The 22,085-nt window shown below is 42.8% G+C and overlaps 1 protein-coding gene across 1 annotated transcript in view; it reads right to left on the bottom strand.

Annotated features, from left to right (window-relative positions):
• LOC142302574 (transient receptor potential cation channel subfamily M member 7-like) overlaps positions 1-22,085 on the bottom strand; it is a 254,559-nt gene that overhangs the window by 196,477 nt on the left and 35,997 nt on the right. The window contains 7 exon segments of the mRNA XM_075343678.1: positions 3,087-3,210; positions 3,289-3,463; positions 3,634-3,805; positions 3,888-4,012; positions 10,824-11,037; positions 12,743-12,923; positions 13,945-13,983. Coding sequence (XP_075199793.1) covers positions 3,087-3,210; positions 3,289-3,463; positions 3,634-3,805; positions 3,888-4,012; positions 10,824-11,037; positions 12,743-12,923; positions 13,945-13,983 — 1,030 coding nt within the window.

Genomic DNA, 22,085 nt, shown 5'->3' with positions numbered 1-22,085 from the left:
GGAAACATTTTCAATAAAATATAAAGTTGGAGAATAAAAGAAAGTACAACTCATATTGCTTTATTGACAGAAAACGTAAAAAGTTATGTCTCTTGGAAAAGTGGAAGAAAAAAACGGAAAACAGCCATACCATGAGGGGGTTAAAGTCTCTGTTAATGTAGTAGATGATGTATCTTCATGTACAGTGTAAGGATGCTTGTTTATGTTCAAAACATATAGAAAAGATTTTTATTGCACCACTCATTTATGATGTGATTTTAATGGATCTATAATAAAGATCTTTTTTGTTTTTCACCCACTGGATTCAGTTAGTCCTTTAATTGTTAATATTTGGTGCAGCTGCAACTGCTTCCGGGTCGCTCACTCTTCCTCCAGGGCCACTGATTATCACTCATCCACATGCACTGCTCCCTCCGCCTCCCAGCAATCCCCATGTCAGACTGCTTGTAATTATAGACCCTGTCAGCGGGTTAGTGTAGATATGAGTAAAAATAAAGCAAGAAAAAAAAAATTGTTGTAGGGTCTCCTCGTATTACATATACCAAGCAAAGATCAAGCATACGGCTATAGGCTGCAGCCCCCAGCTATGTGCTTATCTTGGCTGTGTATCAAAATAAGAGGAACCACATGTGCCTTTTTTTTATATATATATATATATATTATTATTATTACTTAAATAAATAATTTTTTAAAAACAACATGCTGTCCTCTCAATTTTGATACCCAGCCATGGGTACAATTTTGATACCCAGCCCGACAACTGGGAGCTGGTATTCTCAGGCTGGGGTACCCATGCCTATTGGCCCCCCCAGCCTAAAAATAGCTTCCGGCAGCCACCCAGGATTGTTGCATCCAGTAGATGTGACAATCCCTGCACTTAACAGGCTCTTCCTGATTGCCCTGGTGCAGTGGCAGTCAGAGTAATAAGGGGTTAATGTCAGCTCACTGCTGCCACTGAGCTCTAGATTAGTAATGGGAGGCATCTATGAGTCCCCCCATTACTAAGCTGTAAGTGAAAAGAAATAAACACGAACACCGAGAAAATCCTTTATTTGAATTAAAATACAAGAAAACACCCTCTTTCATCACTTTATTAACCCCCAAAACACCCAGGTACAACGTAATTCACATGAGGTTCCATGATGATTCCAGCTCTGCTACATCTGAAGTGATGGGCTGGCTATCATAGAACATAACCGCCCACTGTGAGCTTCAGGCAGAAACTGAGCCGTGCGATGAGCGATGATGTCACTCAGATTATTTGCGGTAACAGCTGGAGGTTCCCACGGTTCTCCACCTGTGATCGCAGGTAACCTGACCGCAAGTGACCTCAGTGACCTCACCTCAAGTGAAGTCACTGAGTTCACAGATCTGCATCTCTTGGCAGAAAACCGTGTTTTTTTGCCAAGAGATGTAAATTTGGTGCCGAAGTTTCAACAGCATATTGCTGCACTCAATCTAAACCTCCTGGCAAAAAAGTGCAATTTTTTCCAGGAGGTGTAGATTGAGTGCAGGAATATAGTGTAAAAATGTCATCACCAAATTTGCATCTATTGGCCCAATAATGCTAAAAAAAATGGTATGATGCGGTAGTGATGCCATATCTTGCCAGGAGGTGTAGATTGGGTGCTGTAGTATGGTGTCAAATGTTCAGCACTAAATCTGCATCTCTTGGCAAAAAAAACAGCAGTTTTCTGCAAGGAAATACAGGTCTGTGAACTCAGAGACTTGACCTGAGGTGAGGTTAATGAGTTTAATAAGATTACCTGAGGTCAGGTTTCTTGTGATCACAGGTGGAGAATCATGTGAACCTTCAGCTGTGACTGCTAATAGCTTGAGTGACGTCATTGCTCATTTTGCGGCTTATTCATTATCTGCCTGAAGCTCACAGTGGGTGGTCACCTTCTATGGCCATGCACTGAGCCCCCAGATGTAGCAGAGCTGGAATCATTGTGGGACCTCGTGTGGATTACGTCAGACCTGAGAGTTTTTGGGGTTAATTAATTGGTGAAAGAGGATTTTTTTTGTATTTTATTTCAAATAATTGATTTTTTTGGATGTTTTTGTTTATTTTTTCACATACTGATTAGTAATGGGGGACTCAGAGATGCCTGCCATTACTAATCTAGGACTTAGTGGCAGCTGTAGGATGTTATTAACTCTTTATTACCTCAATTACCACCACACCATGGCAATCGGGAAGAGGCGGGTAAAGTGCCGGGATTGTCATATCTAATGGATGGGATAATCCTGGGAAGCTGCTGGATACTAATTTTAGGTTGAGGGGGGCCAATAAGCATGGGTCTCCCCATGAGAATATAATCCCCCAGCTGTTGGGCTTTATCATAGCTGTGTATCAAAATTGGGAGGACCGCATGTTGTTTTTAAAAAAAATATTTGTTTAAATAATAATAAAAAAAAGCCGCATGCGGTTCCTCTTATTTTGATGCACAGCCAAGATAAGCACACGGCTGGGGGCTGCAACCGTTTGATTTATCTGTGCTGGGTATCATAATATGGGGGAACCCTGCGACAATTTTTTTTTAATTTATTTTTACACCAATTTACAATAACCTACAGACAGGGTTATGATTGCAAGCAGCCAGACACGCTGTCCCACAAGCTAGCGGAGCTGTCTCACTGCAACCAATCACAGACGCCAGGACTGCCAGTGGAAGGGGGAATCAGTAAATATGCATGAGCGATAATGAGTGGCCCCGGAAGTAAAATGAGCGGCCCAGAAGCAGTTACAGCTGTGCCGAGGACTCGGTAAGTATAGTGCACTTGCTCTAATCCCCCTATCCCTTCTTCAAAAATTTGTAAGCACCGAATTCTGACCACAGAGACTTATATGGGGGTCCTGCATTCGGCCAGATATCCAGGATCAATTCCGGGCTGGAACCTTCTTTTGTTTTATTTTTTAATCCGGCTAGTCCCGCCGGTCCCAGATATATGCAAGTCCACCCATCACTACTCAGAATTTGTAATAAGGATTTAAAAATGGGTTAAAAATAACAGGTAAACCTTATAAGAGAAGACGTATATTCTGAATGTAGAATCAAATATTTGGGGGTCATGAAACTTACTAGGTGCTTAGTCTTCATGCACGCCATTAAAGTGTGAAACATATGGATAGCTTCGCTCTGATTGAGGCCAAATGTTTTCTTTATGGTGGTGATAACATCAGATTGTACTCCATCTAAAAGATTTCTGAGAACAAACAAGCAAAGTAATATTAATGAAATATTTTTTCACTAGTTTTAGTATAGATGTGAATTACTCTCTTACCCTTGACTCTCTGTCTGCTTATAAACATATGCCAGGAGGTCAGCTGCTCTGCCACTTCCATCACAAACCACCACAGGCACCGGAGGGGTTTGCTGAAGATAGTCAAAGACTGTAAATATAGTGTTGGGACCACCTTCCAGTATCAGAGCCACAATTGGAATACGCTTTCCAGTCCCTAAAAATATATTGTATTTCAGCACTCCATAAAATGTAAATAAAGTACAATCCTAGATATTGTTCTATAGAACTACATCTATAAATTTTAGACATGTTATTTTCTCTCTAATTCATTAGGTTAGTTGAACACACAAAGCAGTCAATCAGTATCAGTTAAAGGAAAATTACTGGCATGAATTTGCTGTAGAGAGATTCTGCTTTCTAATTCCTGTCGTATGTGAATGTCTGCTCCATATTGTCCAACTGTTCCATCATCCACCAAGATGAAATGTGTGTGAACTCTGTTCAGTATCTGCAGTTTGCTCAGAGGGTTCCTCAATGTTTGATATGGAGCTACAACCTTCAGGGGGGAACAACCCAATATTAGTAACAAATACAATGAAATTGGAAATATTGGGAAAAATTGGAGAACTTTGGCTTACATTTCTTCCAAGCAGGTCCTGTCTACCATCAATAAGACCCCATGGCGTTATTCCAATAGTGCAAACTTTATGGCAAAGATGAGAAGCGTGGTCCTTCAAAGCATCTCCAATGTGTTCAGCAGCACCTTTAAAAAAAAGTAACTATGGATATAAAGGCCTGACAACTATTGATGAGCAAATAGTGTATATTCAGCATTATTGATTGCTCACACAAATATTAAGGTATTCATGATATCAGTCACTTGACAAGCATTTTACTATTCGCCTCGTGAGTTTGGAGTCTTCTCCCCACGTTTGGTGTCTGATTTTCAGCCACTAAACATGTAGGGATTGCCTGCCAATCATAGTAATGCTTGTGCCATCTTTGCTACTGGCATTACTGTTATTGGGAGGCACAGTGCAAGAAAAAAAATGACATATGGTCATTAAAGCAGAAGAATTATACTTAGTGAGTTTCCTGCAGCTGTAACACTGCTTCCTGGTCCGCTCATTATTCCTTACGTATATGCACTGCTTCCCACGCCCACCCTCTGTAACCGTCTGTGATTGGTTACAGTCCTGTCTTCCCCATCCACCCTCTGTGACAGTGTCTGTGATTGCAGTCACACTAGCTTTCTGGATCGCCAAAGTGGAATTTAAAAATAAATTAATAGTTGCAAAAAATGACGTAGGGTCCACCCTATTTTGATACCAAGTGCAAATTAAGCAGACAGCTACAGGCTGCAGCCCCCAGCTGTGTACATTATCTTGGCTGTTAGGGAGAAAATGCTCCACAATACCATACAGAGAAGAAGGTGGGTTTTGATTCGACTGAATCCCCACATAAGGCACAAACTCAGTGTCATATCAAGAAGAAGAGAACAAGAGTTATTTTAGTGCAAAAGAATACAAATTTTATTCATAAATCAAGACATAGAGGTGAACATCCAAATGTCATAAAAGCATGTTAAAAGGGTGAAGAGCGGATGACCCCCCATGAGGTCAGAAGAGATCCATATTGGGACATGTTGGAACAAAAACTTAAATGTATGCTAATAGGGTCCATGAATTCACACAGACTCCAAATGGAAGGTTAGGTGTCTGTATAATTAAATTAAATTCCATATTGAAGGTAGGGATACAACAGACCAACAAACCAAAGCTGTAAATGCATATAGGGTTGTATAGTTACCAGCAGTCCCAGGAAAAGCTATATATGGAAAAGGTACAAGAATGGAGGAGCCTGAATGGGGCTTCTCACCAGTACAAGCAGATGTAATAGGGGGGCCCCGTCCGAGGAGGGCCTCAGAAGAGCCAAGAGCATACGTACATTTCGATATCTTTAAAATCTTCGTCAGGGAAGATGCCTCTTTCCTAACGAAGATTTTAAAGATATCGAAACGTACGTAACCCTATTAGCATACATTTAAGTTTTTGTTCCAACATGTCCCAATATGGATCTCTTCTGACCTCATGGGGGGGTCGCCCGCTCTTCACCCTTTTAACATGTTTTTATGACATTTGGATGTTCACCTCTATGCCTTTATTTATGAATAAAATTTGTATTCTTTTGCACTAAAAAACTCCTGTTCTCTATTCCTGATTATCTTGGCTGTGTATCAAAATAATTTTAAAAAATATCAGAAGGTCCCCCCCAATTTTGATACTCAGCCAAGATAAAGCGGACAACTGGGGGCTGTTATTCTCATGTTGGGAAGGGTCCATGGTTTATTGGGCTCTTCCCAGTCTAAAAATAGCAGCCACCCCAGAATTTGTGCATCCATTAAATACGCCAATTCTGGCGCTTTACTTGCCTCATCCCGATTGCCCTGGTGCGGTGGCAATCTGGGTAATATAAGGGGTTAATGACAGCTGTGATGTGTCAAAAAATCACAGCTGTCATCAAGCCCAAGGTTTGTAATGGGAAGTCTTTGAGACCCCCCACTACTAACCCTGTAAGTCAGAAGAAATAAACAGAGAAAAATCTTTTATTTAAAAAAATCTCCCTCTTTCTCCAATTTATTAACCTCCAGACACCCCTGCAGGTCCAACGTAATCTATGCAATGACGTCCCGCGACGATCCCAGTTCTGCTACATCTGAGTTCGCAGTGCGCGGTCACATTAGAAAATGTGACCACTCACTGTGGCGTCAGGGACATACTGACTGAGTTGCAGCTGTGAGAGCATTGATGTCACTGAGTTCACCTGATGTCACAGCTGGGTTTCCTACTATACCCCTTCTGTGACCTCAGGTGAACCCATCTTAGGTGAATTCATTGAACTCAGTGACCTCACCTTAGGTTATCTCATTGAAGTCAGTGCCAGATTACCAGATTAGGTGATGTGTGCACTTTGAGTGTTTTGTTGCAGACATTTCTGCACCAAATCTGTATCTCCTGAAAGAAAACCACAACGAAACGGCATAAAATATGCATGCCGTTTCAGTGCGTTTTTCTACTAGGAGATGCAGATTTGGTGCAAAAATGTCTGCAACCAAATATTCAATGTGCACACATCTACTAATCTGGTAATCCAGCATTGAGTTCAATTACTTCACCTGAGTTCACTGCCTCTCCTGGCAGAAAAACACACCAAAAAGCGTCAGAACATTGTGTTTTCGGAGCGTTTCTACCAGGAGATGCAGTAATTTCAGTGAACTCATCGCAGCTGAGTTTATTGAGTTCACCTGAGGTGAGGTCACTGAGTTTCTGGGGTTCACTTGAGGTCAGTTCACCTAAGGACACAGCTTGGATACCGTGGGAACCCCAGCTGTAACCTCAGGTGAACTCTTTGAAGTCAATGCCAGATTATTGGATTAGGAGATATGTGCACATTTCGTATTTGGATCCAGAGACTTCTACACCAAATCTGCATCTCCTGGCAGAAAAACACACTGAAACATCATGCATTTTTGATGTGGTGTTGGTGCTTTTTTCTACCAGGCGATGCAGATTTGGTTCATAAATGTCTGCAAACAAATACTCAATGTGCGTATGTCTCGTAATCCTGTAATTCATCATTTACCTCAATGAGTTCACCTGAGGTGAGGTCACTGAGATCAATGAGTTTACCTGAGATCATAGCTGCGACTGTGGGAACTGCCAGCTCTGACCTCAAGTTATCTCAATGATGTCACTGCTCACAGCTGCGGGTCTGTCAGTGTGTCCTGCATGCCATTTTGATAAGTCACGTTTTCTAATGTGAATGTGCACTGCAACCTCAGATGTAACAGAATTGGTATTGTCATGGCACCACGTGTGTATTATGTCGGACCTGCAGGGGTGTTTTGGGGTTAATAAATCAGAGAAAGAGGGTGTTTTTTGTAAAAACAGATTTTTCTGTGTTTTGTTTATTTCTTTTGACTTACAAGGTTACTAATTGGGAGTCTCATAGACCCCTCTCCTTTACTAATCCATTGTTTCGTGGGAGCTGTGACTTTTTGATAAATCATAGCTGTGATTAACCCCTTATATTATCCCGATTGCCACCGCTCCAGGACAATCTGGATGGGCAGGGTAAAGCACTAGAATTCTGGGGTGGCTGTGAGCTGCTACAGTGCTGTGCAAATTAATTGGGACAAAGCATTCTTTAAAGGGAACCTGTCATCAGAAATTTCGCCCAAAAGCTAAAAGATTCCCCCTCTGCAGCTCCTGGGCTGCATTCTAGGAAGATCCCTGTTATTATTGTGCCCCATGTGAGACCAAAATAAAGCCTTTATAAAGTTCTACCTTTTTGTATGCAGCTTCTGTAAATCCGTCCCGGGGGCGGGCTCTCTGCCGTCCGTTATTCTGCCTCCTGGTCCTGTATGCCGCCCCCATCGCTCCTTTCCATATCTGATGCACCGCCCACTGCTCCAGCCATCCCCGCGCATGCCCAGTGCCAGTCTCACAGGACTGAGCAGTTTGACCGCTGGTGACATGTGCGCAGACAAGTGATTATGGACGGGACTGTGACTGTTATCAGCAAGTACCCGGCCATAATCTCTTGAGCGCGCAAACCTCTCCAGCGGTCAGACACACTGTGCTCAGGGTAGTGCTAGACTGTATGGGCTGCTTCCAGGGATGACGTCCCTTTGTCATGTGATAGGGGCGTGTTCAAAATACTATCACATGACAAAGGGACGTCATCCCTGAAAGCAGCCCATACAGTCTAGCACTACCCTGAGCACAGTGTGACGCTGGAGAGGTTTGCGCGCTCACGAGATTATGGCCGGGTACTTGCTGATAACAGTCACAGTCCCGTCCATAATCACTTGCCTGCGCACACGTCACCAGCAGTCACAGTGCTCAGTCCTGTGAGACTGGCACTGGGCATGCGCGGGGATGGCTGGAGCAGTGGGCGGTGCATCAGATATGGAAAGGAGCGATGGGGGCGGCATACAGGACCAGGAGGCAGAATAACGGACGGCAGAGAGCCCGCCCCCGTGACGGATTTACAGAAGCTGCATACAAAAAGGTAGAACTTTATAAAGGCTTTATTTTGGTCTCACATGGGGCACAATAATAACAGGGACCTTCCTAGAATGCAGCCCAGGAGCTGCAGAGGGGGAAGCTTTTAGCTTTTGGGCGAAATTTCTGATGACAGGTTCCCTTTAAGTAAAATCAAAAGTTGGTTACCAGTCAGTAATTCAAACCAGTTTTAACTGCCTTGAACAGGTGTGAGTGTACAACCTTGACTTACAAATTGTGTTTTGACTTGTTTTAGTCAGAAAATAACAGCTAGCCGCCACCTCAGCTTCAGTTGAGAGCTTGTTTCTCTGACGAGTGGTTTAGTGTAGTTTTTCTCTCAGTATGATTCATGCCTGTAAAAATAGATGTTACTCCACGGAAGAGGTCTAGAATTATTACTCTTAATGAACATACAAGTCTGACTGTAAGAAAAATCGCTTCCACCGTTGGTATTGGAAAATCTACGGTTTCAAGAATAATTCGCTCACACAATGAAACTGGATCGTTTTCTCCAAAACGAAAAGGGAAATGTGGAAGAAAAAGGAAAACGACACCAAGAACTGATAAAATACTTGTCAGAAATAGTAAAATGAATGTAAGAAAAACAAGTAAAGACCTCCAAAGAGACTTGTTTGCTGCAGGTATTGATATTAGCGATTCGACTGTACGGCACAGGCTTTTGGAAATTGGTCGGAGGGCAACAAAGCCAGTAAAGAATCAACTTCTGACATCTCCAATGAAGGCAAAACGACTCGCATGGGAAAAAAATATAAATCTTTGACAACTAGCCAGTGGAAAAAGGTAATTTTCAGTGATGAAACCAATCATTTTGTTCAAGGGTACAGAGCAAGTGTTGTTAGAAAAAGCAAAAATGAACCATTGCGAGCTGATCATATTCAACAAACTGTAAAACACCCTCAAAAATAGATGTTTTGGGACTTCTTTACAGCTGATGGTACAAGGAGCTTATTTCCTGTTGATGATATGGTGAATTCCTCCAAATACATAGACGTTTTAAAACGTTTTAATTGTGCCATTCATGCGTAAATTTGAAGGGTGATTCCAACAAGATTTGGCTCCATGCCACAATTCCAAGTGTGTGAAGAAATTCCTGGAAGAAAATAAAGTAGAAGTGCTGGACTGGCCTGGCAATTCACCAGACTTAAATCCTATAGAAAATTTGTAGAGCATTGTGAAGACTAGAGACGTCTTGGTAAACTGGACTATACAACCAAAGAACGCATGATAAACAGTGCCATACAAGTGTGGTTCCATGATGTAGAATTTATGCAACAACTTGGTAGAATCAATGCCAAAACGCATTGAAAATTTCATATCTGCTAAAGGAGGACATATTTCTTACTAAAATTGGTATGTAACAGTGCATTATAAGATTTTATTATTAAATATTCAAAAATATCTGTTTTTTTGCTGTCCCAATTAATTTGCACAGCACTGTATTTGTCAACCGGGGAGGGCCCAATAATCTTGGGCCTCCCCTGCTTGAGATCAGTTCCCAGTTGTCTGCTATATCTTGATTGGGTATCAAAATTGGGGAAGACCTCAAAAAGTTTTGTTTTCCTTTTTTAAATAATGAGAAAAATATATGGGTCCCTCAAATTTTGATACACAGTCAAGATAATGCACACAGCTGGGCTGCAGCCTTTAGCTATCTGCTCTGTCTGTGCTGGGTATCAAAATATAGGGGACTATACACCATTTTTTCAAATTATTTATTTATTTTTACACTCCACTTGGGGACCCAAACAGCTAGTGTGAGGGCAACCATCACAGATGCTTGCACAAAGGGTGGACGGGGAAAGCAGGAATGCAACCAATCACATGCATTGTTACAGAGGGTGGGCAGGGCAAGCAGACTTCAACCAATCACAGACAGTGTTACAGAGGGTGGGTGGGGGAAGCAGTGCATATTCATGAACTTTAATGATTGGACCAGGAAGCAGTGTGACAGCCGCGGGAAACTCTGTAAGTCTTATTCTCCAGTTTTAATCTCCGTAACACTCTGAAAACATTATTCCCAGAACCAAATGTGAGTCAGAAATGCAATCATGCATCTTCTCCATGCTGTTCCCATTAAGTTTTAATACTGTTTCATCCATTTCATCATTTTTAGGTTGAATCTATTTTTATTGAAAATATAGAACAACATAGCAATCATCATCAGTTGCATAGCAGAAAATCCATACCTAACACAAAGGTCAAGCCGACCTATCCTCAATAACACACATCATTTCATCATTTTTACAGCTCTTCCAGACCTACTTTCAGGAGATAAGAACATTGAGTTTCCCATTGACTTGCATTAGGTTCATTATTCGGTACCAATACATGAATAATAGAAATTATTTGGCATGAAGGATCTGAACCCGAATATTTGACTATTCTCCCATCTCTACTGATAACCCAACCCAGCTCTACTTGTCAGCAGAATTTTATGACTTTTTGCAAAGCATATAAGCAATGATACAGTTATATTTAATAAATTACCATTATTCACGCCTCCTGTCAATATCCAAGCTCTTGTAGTCCCTGCAGCTTTAATAAATCCCTTGGACAGTGCATCTTTAATACGAGGGTGAAGGTCAAATTTCTGTGTACCACCATGTACAGAAATAAGCAGTTTTGGAAGCTGCATTCTCCATTCCTTGACCATGAGGTGAAGTATATCTTCAATCTTACTGTCACAAGATAATCTAACAAACTAAAGGAAATTGATGTAATTAGACAAAGCTGTAGATTTAATCTGAATGGTTTTCCACATTCACATTTTTTTTTACTAATACATCCTGGTAGTATTAAAAATAGTAAAATCATCTGATACTCACTCTCACTGGGTCAAGCATGCGTCTAAGGGCGGCGTCACACACTACGATATTTCGGGCGATATGTCGTCGAGGTCACGGATTCCGTGACGCACATCCGGCGTTATTAGAGATATCGTAGCTGTCACATGACTGTGAACGAGCAAAAATACTCACCTTATCGTTGCTCATTGACACGTCGTTCATTTTCAAAATGTCGGTCCTCCTTCTGTGCTCCAGTTGTTCATTGTTCCCGAGGCAGCACACATCACTCTGTGTGACACCCCAGGAATGACGAACACAGTTTCCCTGCGTCCAGCCGGCAGTGCGGAAGGAAGGAGGTGGGCGGGATGTTACGTCCTGCTCATCTCTGCCCCTCCGCTTCTATTGGCCGGCCACTGTGTGACGTCGCTGTGATGCCGAATGTCCCTCCCCCTTCAGGAAGAGGATGTTCGCCGCCCACAGCGACGTCGTCCGGGAGGTAAGTACGTGTGACGGGGTTAACGACATTGTGTGCCATGGGCAACTAATTGCCCGTGACACACAAACGACGGGGGCGGGTACGATCGCTCATGCAATCGCCCGATAGGTTGTCCCGTGTGACGCCGCTCTAAGCCATCGTGATTGTGTAGGAGCTGGGCTCAGCAGTAAGAAGCATGAGGCACTGAGCCTAGTGATCGTCTGCAGTGCCATTGACATCACATCCATGTGCATCACCAGAGCAGTGGCAGAGACATGGCACTAGACTTGTGAATGGTGAGTATAGTCTGACTTTATTACTTTTAATATGACCAAGACGAACTACCAATAAAAGTTGAAAGGGAAAACTTTTAAGGGAAAACCGTAAATGTGTCTATTCCGCACATGTTATAATATATGTCTTATAGTTTTTTCCCTCTTAGGGCGGCTTTGCACACTACGACATCGCAGGTGCGATGTCGGTGGGGTCAAATCGAAAGTGGCGCACATCCGGCGTCACTTGCGATGTCGTAGTGTGCAAATTCTAGATGATACGATGAATGAGCGCAAAAGCGTCGTTATCGTATCATCGTTGCAAGCTCCGACTTTTCCATAATTTTGCTGCAGCGATGGTACGATGCTGTTCCTCGTTCCTGCGGCAGCACACATCGCTGTGTGTTATGCCGCAGGAGTGAGGAACTTCACCTTACCTGCCGCCGTCGGCTCTACGGAAGGAAGGAGGTGGGCGGGATGTTTACATCCTGCTCATCTCCGCCCCTCCGCAGCTATTGGCCGCCTGCCGTGTGACGTCGCTATGACGCCGCACGACCCGCCCCCTTAGGAAGGAGGCGGGTCGCCAGCCAGAGCGACGGTCACAGGGCAGGTGAGTGCATGTGAAGCTGGCGTAGCGAAAATTATCCCTATCACAAGATATCGTACCTGCGACGGGGGCGGGGACTATCGTGTGCGACATCGCAGCATCGGCTTGCGATGTCGCAACGTGCAAAGCCCGCCTTATACTTGTGTTTTCAGTTGTGAGAATGACTGTCCTTAAGATACATAAAAAATTGATATATTAGCAATATATATTATAATGAATCCTTTTAATTGATTCATCTAAGGACTGAGATAACCATATGTATTTACCTTGGCTTTACAGCCTTGTGAACCACCTTGAAAGTCAATGGTCCCATATGCGTTTGTAGGACTTTTGACTGTGTCTTTCTCCACTGTCCAAGCTTCTGATTGTGTTTGGTCATCTGCAAGACTTGGGACAGCATTTCCAGCAAAAGGTCTGTGCTCTTTTATCAAACGGCCACAGCAACACCTATGGCACACATTTTTATTTTCCATTTAGGTTGATGTCACTTAGAAAAGAAGCATAGAACAAAATAGGGACGGCACCACCATTAAATATATATAGGTAATGGAAGTGTGCTTCAACCCATAAATAGAATCTGGAACACAAAACATGGGAAAGAGTGAGCACAACTACACCAAACATATACTGGAAAATCCAGGATAATGGAATCAAGCAAGAGGAGTCCCTTGTTGCATGCAAAAAGTGTGAAAAAGTTTATTAATAACACAGAGAAATATTGTTAAGACCATTTAAAAATGGGAAAGATCAAAAGAATGATCTACCCATGAGCAAATTGGCACATCACCAACCAAAACCTCATGAATTAATATAAAGCATACTAGCTCACAAAAGCAGTACCAAAGGACAGTATACAGCAGTACATAGTCACCAATTGTAGGATTCACATAAATATGGTACAGATCAAAGAGAGCTAATACAATACCAGGTAAGTAAATAGTGAGGGAGGTGGTGTGGGTGCGCCTGCCCCACGCATTACGCCACCATATGTGATGATGAAGCCACATATGGTGGCGTAATGCGTGGGGCAGGCGCACCCACACCACCTCCCTCACTATTTACTTACCTGGTATTGTATTAGCTCTCTTTGATCTGTACCATATTTATGTGAATCCTACAATTGGTGACTATGTACTGCTGTATACTGTCCTTTGGTACTGCTTTTGTGAGCTAGTATGCTTTATATTAATTCATGAGGTTTTGGTTGGTGATGTGCCAATTTGCTCATGGGTAGATCATTCTTTTGATCTTTCCCATTTTTAAATGGTCTTAACAATATTTCTCTGTGTTATTAATAAACTTTTTCACACTTTTTGCATGCAACAAGGGACTCCTCTTGCTTGATTCCATTATCCTGGATTTTCCAGTATATGTTTGGTGTAGTTGTGCTCACTCTTTCCCATGTTTTGTGACTTAGAAAAGAAGATCTGCACATACCATGCAGTATTTAAAGTGTTCCATAACTTACCGGACGAGCTGTTGGCAAATCTGACACCCGGGAATACATCTAAGAAAAGGGAACAAAAAATGGATTATTAACTCCATTGTATACTACATCTACAGAATTATTATTATTATTATTATTATTATTATTATATAGAAATGTTTAGAGGAATGTTTTTGGATCAAATTTAATAATTATTTTATTCTATTAAATAAATGGTTTATCCACTTCTGAACATCACTATATAATTTAAATATAGAACCACAATGTGATTTTCCACAACAAAATCAGTTGATGATCAAACAGTTTGCTTTAAGAAGGAGTTCTCTGTATGGGACTGTTGTAATAGAAGATACATTTTGTAGTTACGAAATTCAGTGCACTCAGCGTTCATATGCAAATTGGCTTTCCTCCAGAAGGAAAATTATATTTCTATTGCCACCTGTAGCTTTGAAAAATAAGGTATTCTTCCTTTTTAGGCAGGCTCTGGTTTAGTTAAAATCACTTAGTCATCTGTATAAGTGTTAAGCGAGCACTAGGTCGGACATTCAGACGGGCTTAACTCGATTACTGAGTATAATGGAAGTCAATGGAAACGCAAGCATTTTTCTGTAAGACCCTAACGGGAGGGCTGGGGCAGCAAAATCTCTGAAGTAGATGGAAACAGCGCTTAAATAGAATGGTAACAGCATGGAGAAGACACCTGGACACTTCTTTGATTCCCGAGTCACTACTAGGAACAATGTTTTCAGAGTATTAGGATATGTGCACACGTTGATTATTTGGATGCATATATTTCTGTATAGTTTCTAAATTTCTTGGCAGTAAAAACGCGGTGACCAAAACGCTCATTTTGACAAGTTTTTGATGTGTTTTTTGAAAAGTTTTTCACCTAATTTTTTTTAGCGTTTTTGGACACCAATAAATGCTATAAAAATTAATAATAGATAAAGATAGATATTAGATAGATAAATAGCGACATATATAGACCTACAGACATAAAGAGAGAAATATCGATAAAGAGAGAAATATCATTGCACAACCCGCCCAAAAATATCCTAAACAAATTATCAAGTCAGGCTTTGAAGAAAATATGAATCTCACACAAGACGTGTCTAATTCACAAAAATAGATTTAAAAAAAGACTCCTGATAGGCGAAAGATGGGAGTATAACTTTATCATTGTTTATAATAGAGGAAACGAGACTATACAAAATATTTTGAGAAAATACTGGTATCTACTGAAAAGGGATCCTATACTTAATGAAATTCTGGCACATGAACCAAATATCACCAAATATTACCTTCCGAAGAGGTATGACAGTAAAAAAATATGTGGCACTGAGTGTCCTAAAGAAAAGTAAGCTTAAAAATACAACATCAAATAAAACAGAGAATGATAAAATAATAAAAGAAATATCAATATTAACAATAATTATATTGGAGAGGTTGACAAATGTGGTATAAAAAAATGTTGCTGTAGAATCATTCACCATAGGGCAAAAACTATTAAATCAAATAGCACTAATGAAATATTTAAATGAAATCAAAAATTATCCTTTGATTCGGGTTATGTAGTTTATGTTATAAATTGTATATAGGCCTTCAATATGTTGGTCGTACGGTGAAAACTTTTCGATCCCGTATGAATGAACACCAGCATAAGACGCCTCAAAGGTTTTTTTAAAAAAAGTATTTCTAGACACATAACGGTCAAACAAAATGGAAACTTTTTTTTCTTGTATAAGGAATTCCTGTAGAACAAATTCCAGTAGATGTATTGAACAGGATAATTCTTAATATGAAAGAATCATACTGGATATTCAGGCTGCAATGTCTAAATCCAAATGGTTTAAATGAGGCAATTATACATTTTAGACAGAAAACAATATGACATTTTACTGAATTGACATCAAATTATGCATTTAAATATCGAATAACCCCTATTTTTTTTTTTATAAATATTTGTGTGTATGATTTTATATATATATATATATATATATATATATATATATATATACTAGAAGGTGGCCCGATTCTACGCATCGGGTATTCTAGAATTTACGTATTGTGTAGTTCATGTATGATTTTTGTTATATATATATATATAGATGTTGTTGTGTGTAGTTACCAAGTGTTTGTGTAGGCGCTGTACATGTTCTGGGTGTTGTCTGGGTGTGACGGGGGGGTGAGAGCGGTGTTGTATGTGTGTTGCGTGTGTTGCGTTGTTTGTGGAGCGCTGTGTGTCTGTAGCGTTGTGTGTGTGTTGCGCGGTTTGTGTGTGTGTGGTGTGTTTTGGGGGAGGTATGTTTTGTGCAATGTGTGTGTTGTGCGGTATGTGCGTATATTTTTGTGTGCCGCGGTGTTTGTGTGTTGGGTGTTGTGTGTGTGCAGCGTTGTCTGTGTGTGTGGGTGTCTGTGTAGGGCAGTTGTTTGTGGTTGCCAGTGTGTGTGTGTGTGTGGTGTGGTGTGTTGTGCGCATCAGCCTCTCTTCTCTCAGCCTACCTCTCCCAGCCTCCCTCCTCCCAGCCTCCCTCAGCATCAGCCTCCCTCTCCCAGCCTCCCCAAGCATCAGCCTCCACCAGCATCAGCCTCTCTCCTTCCAGCCTCCCCCAGCATCAGCCTCCGCCAGCATCAGCCTCTCTCCTTCCAGCCTCCTCCAGCATCAGCCTCCCTCTCCCAGCCTTCCCCAGGATCAGCCTCTCTCCTCCCAGCCTCCGTCCTCCCAGCCCTTCCCCAGCATCAGCTTTCCCCTCCCAGCCTCCCTCAGCATCAGCCTTCCCCAGCATCAGCCTCTCTCCTCCCAGCCTCAGCCTCTCTCCTTCCAGCCTCCCCCAGCATCAGCCTCTCTCCTTCCAGCCTCCCTCAGCATCAGCCTCCCCTTCCCAGCCTTCCCCAGGATCAGCCTCTCTCCTCCCAGCCTCCTTCCTCCCAGCCTCCCCCTCCCAGCCTCCTTCAGCATCAGCCTTCCCCTCCCAGTCTCCCCCAGCATCAGCCTCCCCCTCCCAGCCTTCCCCATGATCAGCCTCTCTGCTCCCAGCCTCCTCCAGCACGCCGTGCTCCTCTGCCGACACTCACACACCCGATCGCATCCACTCACACACACCCGATCGCATCCACTCACACACACCCGATCGCATCCACTCACACACACCCGATCGCATCCACTCACACACACCCGATCGCATCCACTCACACACACCCGATCGCATCCACTCACACACCCCCGATCGCATCCACTCACACACACCCGATCGCATCCACTCACACACCCCCGATCGCATCCACTCACACACACCCGATCGCATCCACTCACACACACCCGATCGCATCCACTCACACACACCCGATCGCATCCACTCACACACACCCGATCGCATCCACTCACACACACCCGATCGCATCCACTCACACACACAGACACTGACGATATCGCACATACGCGCTCACACTCACAACATCCGGAGATACCACATGCCTCTGGCCATGTGATCCTCCGTCAGGTCCTGGAAGGTCACAACAGCACAGTATCGAGGCCGAGAAGCAAGCGATATCGCCGGATGCTGTAAGTATGTGAATGCGATGTGAGGTGTGTGTGAGGTGTGTGTGAGGTGTGTGTGAGGTGTGTGTGAGGTGTGTGTGAGAGTGAGTGTGATCTGATGTGTGTGTATGTTTTCTTCCGCCGCAGCAGCAGGACCTTGATGCGCTTGTAACCATGCGAGCATGGTTACCAACGTATCCACACCACTCCCGTGCGAGCGGAGGCCGGGGGGGGGGGGGGGGGGGTGAGGGTGGGGGGGGAGTACAGTACTCACCTCGGTGACAGCCGTGTCAGTTCGGGGAATGTGCAGGGGGGGTGGGGGGGAAGTACAGTACTCACCTCGCTCGGTGACAGCCGTGTCAGTTCGGGGAATGCGCGGGGGGAGGGAGGGGGCGGGGCCAGAGCTAGCGTGCATTGCGTGAGGGGGCGGGGCGTGGCGTGGCCGAATTGCCAATGCCTGCAGGGTGCCGGGGCGAGAGGCCAATCTGTGGGGGGGGGGGCGGAGCCTGGGCGAGCGGCTGGCTAATCCGTGTGGGGGCGCAGCCTGGGCGAGCGGCCAATCGGTGTGGGGGGGCGGGACCATGGCGAGCCCAGCGGCCAATCAGCTTTGTGTCACCGTAAGGACACAATTTTGGAGCATGACAGACAGACAGATAGACAGACAGATAGACAGACAGACAGACAGACAGAATAAGGCAATTATATATATAGATATATATTATATATATATAATATACTTTTGTTATGGAGATAGATTCATATACCCTAGGCATGTTTAAGACATATCTGTTTAACAAGAATTATATTTCTTTTGTATATGATCATATTTGATGGATGCAATGCTATGTTTATTCCTTTCCTCTCCGACTCCGTTTTTTCAGCAGCAGTCCAGGGTGAGTGGTACTCCTCCATGAAGTTTAAGTAAGACCAAACAGCTGAAATGGTTGAGGGTGCTACTCCAACCAAGTTCCACTCCAAGTATTTGGGACAGACGTACTGTATATAACTATTAAGCGCCATGGTCACACTGCAGTTTTTGCAGCGTTTTTTTGTGCAGTTTGTTTCCAAACATTGCATGTCTTTCCATCCCCCAGCAAAATCTGAGAATTCTGAAATGCTGTGCACATGTCCTTTTTTTTTTTTTGCTTGCAGTTTTGGGCTTACAGAAAACTGCAGCATGTCAATTCTTTGTCCATTTTTGTCCTGCATTTTTTAGCACTTACAGGCATTCATTTCACTTAAAAAACGCATGGGCATAAACGCGATGAAAACACCGAAAATGCATGCTTTTTTATGCGTTTTTTGGCCCAAAGGTGTAGTTTTGATGTTAACAATTTTTCTGCAGCGTGTGCATGCAGCCTTACATTGTTCATGGGAACGTACATTTATTTTTGCCGTAAGAAGACTTTTTAAAGAAACATGTTGCAATATTATTTGAATATTAAAATTTATCTCTTTTTATACAATTGGAATATTGCTCCATTTTTAACACCTTGACACTGAGGATGAAATTGCGCTATCACTGGTTACTGAACCTCATTTTTCTTCTAACTGGGCACTTTGGTAAGCAACAATGCCAAGAACATTCTGGCTGGAATAAGAGGAAAAAATATCAACACATCCAAAGTAAAATAATTTCTTTCTTTATTTTCACATAGTATTAAAAAAGTCCATCCATATTCAGAAGACCCTGACGCGTTTCCGACGCAAAAGAGCGTCCTTAATCATAGGCTACCATTTTTAGTGAGCTCTAGACATTTATAGGCAAAGATCAACAATACAGTTAGAGACAATTAGTAACACATGATTAAAAATCACACACTGAAAACAAAAAGTAGGATTGGACAAAAAGAAGGGGGAAGGGATTGTGAAACACCATAGTATAGAGCAGGGGTCTCAAACTCGGCTGGGTGTTTGGGCCGCACAGAGGAAAAAAATAATTTGGGGGGCCGCATTCTTTGCAGGGCAAAGTGACATTTTTATTGGTACCATATATATTTTTTTACACACCTTTGGATCACTGATTTTCAACATTTTTCACTTGTTTATTATAATAAATGTGCACATTCTTTGTTTAAATATATATAAAAAAAATTGATGGTAAAAAAAAATGTCATGCCTTATTTATTTATTTTTTTTTTATGCATTTTATCCCTTTCTTGTAACTAATAGTGTTACAATTATCACTATATAGAAATTTTGGCTAACATCTTTTAGTAATGGTCCCCATCTTGTTGTAATGTGCCCATGCTTGCCCCCTTGTAGTATTGTGCCCCATCCTAGTCCCCAGCCTACAGTAATGTGCTCATCCTTGTCCCCATCCTATAGTATTGTGCTCCATCCTAGTCCACATTCTACAGTAATGTGCTCATCCTTGTCCCCATCCTATAGTAATGTCCCCAGCCTTGTCCCCATCTTATCGTAATGTCCCCATTTATCGTAATGTGCACATCCTGTAGTAATGTGTCCAGCCTTGTCCCCATGCTATAGTAATGTCCCCATCTTATCGTAATGTGCACATCCTGTAGTAATGTGTCCAGCCTTGTCCCCATCTTATAGTAATGATCCCCATCTTTGTCCCCTTGTAGCAATCCCCCTATCCTGTAGTACTGTCCCCATCATATAGTTGTCCCATTTTGGAGAAAAAGGAGCCAGCACGATCTGAAATTGGCATGCATCATATAAAAAGTGAAAATTCACAGATTTATTCCAACTGTACTATAATAAAAAAGAGATTTTTAGCAAATAATTGATCAATTCTTTGAGTCACCCCTGCCAACATCACGGCAAATCTCAATAGGGGGGTCCTAACCTATATTACGTATTTCATGTGCCATGCGGCCTCCTAGATAAAGTTAAAAGCAGAACCATAATGGAGCACACATACCTGTAACCTGTATATAGCCGCTTCCATGTTGCAAAAAAGGCAATTGTGGATAGAGACCAGCCCAGGTCCCAGCATGTGGAGCAAGCTCTACACATACCAGGACTATATCAGAACTGACCCTCCCAGTGCCAGACAGCAACCATTGATAAAGGCGGACCAGATCCAAGTATGGTGCTTAATTAGTATTGCCTGTGGAAAGGGGTGAGGTAACTGAATCTGAACAGCTACCAACAGGAGGAATACATTGCAAACCAAAATCAGGCGTGCATGGTATGGTGATGGTCAGTCACCAGAAATTGTAGCATAACTACAGTCATAACAGAGAAAAAGGAGCCAGCACGATCTGAAATTGGCATGCATCATATAAAAAGTGAAAATTCACAGATTTATTCCAACTGTACTATAATAAAAAAAAAAAAAAAATGGCTGAAAACATTACAGTGGCTGTGATTGGCTGACGAACGCTGCTCAGCCAATCACAGCCTCCGTAGGTCCGGGGAGGAGACACCACCCCTCCTGAGGTCCCCTCCTCCCCGAATCTAAGGTATTTGCAATGCAAAGCGATCGCAGCCACCGGGGCTCCGGGGCCGCGATCTCGCCATGACATACTGGGTACGTCATGGGTCCTTAAGTACCAGGGAGCCATGACATACCCAGTAAGTCATAGGTCGCTAAGGGGTTAATCTGCCGTCCTTCACACACACACACACACACACACACACACACACACACACACATATATACACACACACACACACACACACACATATACACACACACGTATATACACACATACACACACAAAACACCATTCTTCTCACCTGTCCCACGTTCCCTCGGCTGCCTCATCTCTGCTTCGTTCCGCCCCCAAGCCGCTGTTCACTATCGTGGCCGGTGCAGGGGTCGCAGCCACTGTCAGTGATTTATGTCAGATGATTGTTTTGCCGACGCTGAGCGCGCAGAGCCCTTGACTCAGAGAGCAGCGACGGCAAAACATTCATCTAACAAAGTGCAGACAGTGGCTGCGGTCCCTGCACCGGCCACGATAGTGAACAGGGGCACGGGCTTGGGGGCCGCGCGAAGCAGCCTGAGGGGCCGCATGCGGCCCGTGGGCCACGTGTTTGAGTACCCTGGTATAGAGTATCTCATATAAAGTACCATTAATAGTATTTCAGCAACGACATAGAGCAAGTCATATTTAATCTCATTGCAATGAACTGTGTGACTGAACATATTGGAGTGAGGGAGAGAAAAAAAAAAAAAAAGAGAGAAAAAGGGAGATTTTTTTTTCTCTTTTTCTTTTTGTTCAATATATATAATATAAATCATTTCTATAGTTCATACTTCCTGGAAATTTGGTTTTTAATGTAAGGATCCAGTAAGCTTCTCTCAAAGCTAGATTTTTCATCCTGTTACCACCTCTACTAGTGGATGCATTGACTTTCTCAATAGCAAAAAAAGAGAAGCTATCCAGCCTTCCCCTATGTGCAGTTATAAAGTGTTTGGCAGCTCCTGAGTATGAAGCATTGCCATTATTAACCCCTTCACCCCTGGCCACTAAAACACCCTAATGACCGAGCCATTTTTTGCAATTCTGACCAGTGTCACTTTGACAGGTTATAACTCTGGAACGCTTCAACGGATCCTGGCGATTCTGAGATTGTTTTTTCGTGACATATTGTACTTCGTGTCAGTGGTAAATTTAGGCCGATATTTTTTGCGTTTATTTGTGAAAAT

The sequence above is a fragment of the Anomaloglossus baeobatrachus genome, chromosome 4, assembly GCF_048569485.1.
Source record: "Anomaloglossus baeobatrachus isolate aAnoBae1 chromosome 4, aAnoBae1.hap1, whole genome shotgun sequence".
In the NCBI taxonomy this organism is placed as follows: Eukaryota; Metazoa; Chordata; class Amphibia; order Anura; family Aromobatidae; genus Anomaloglossus; species Anomaloglossus baeobatrachus.
This window is presented reverse-complemented; position numbering and strand designations above follow the sequence as displayed.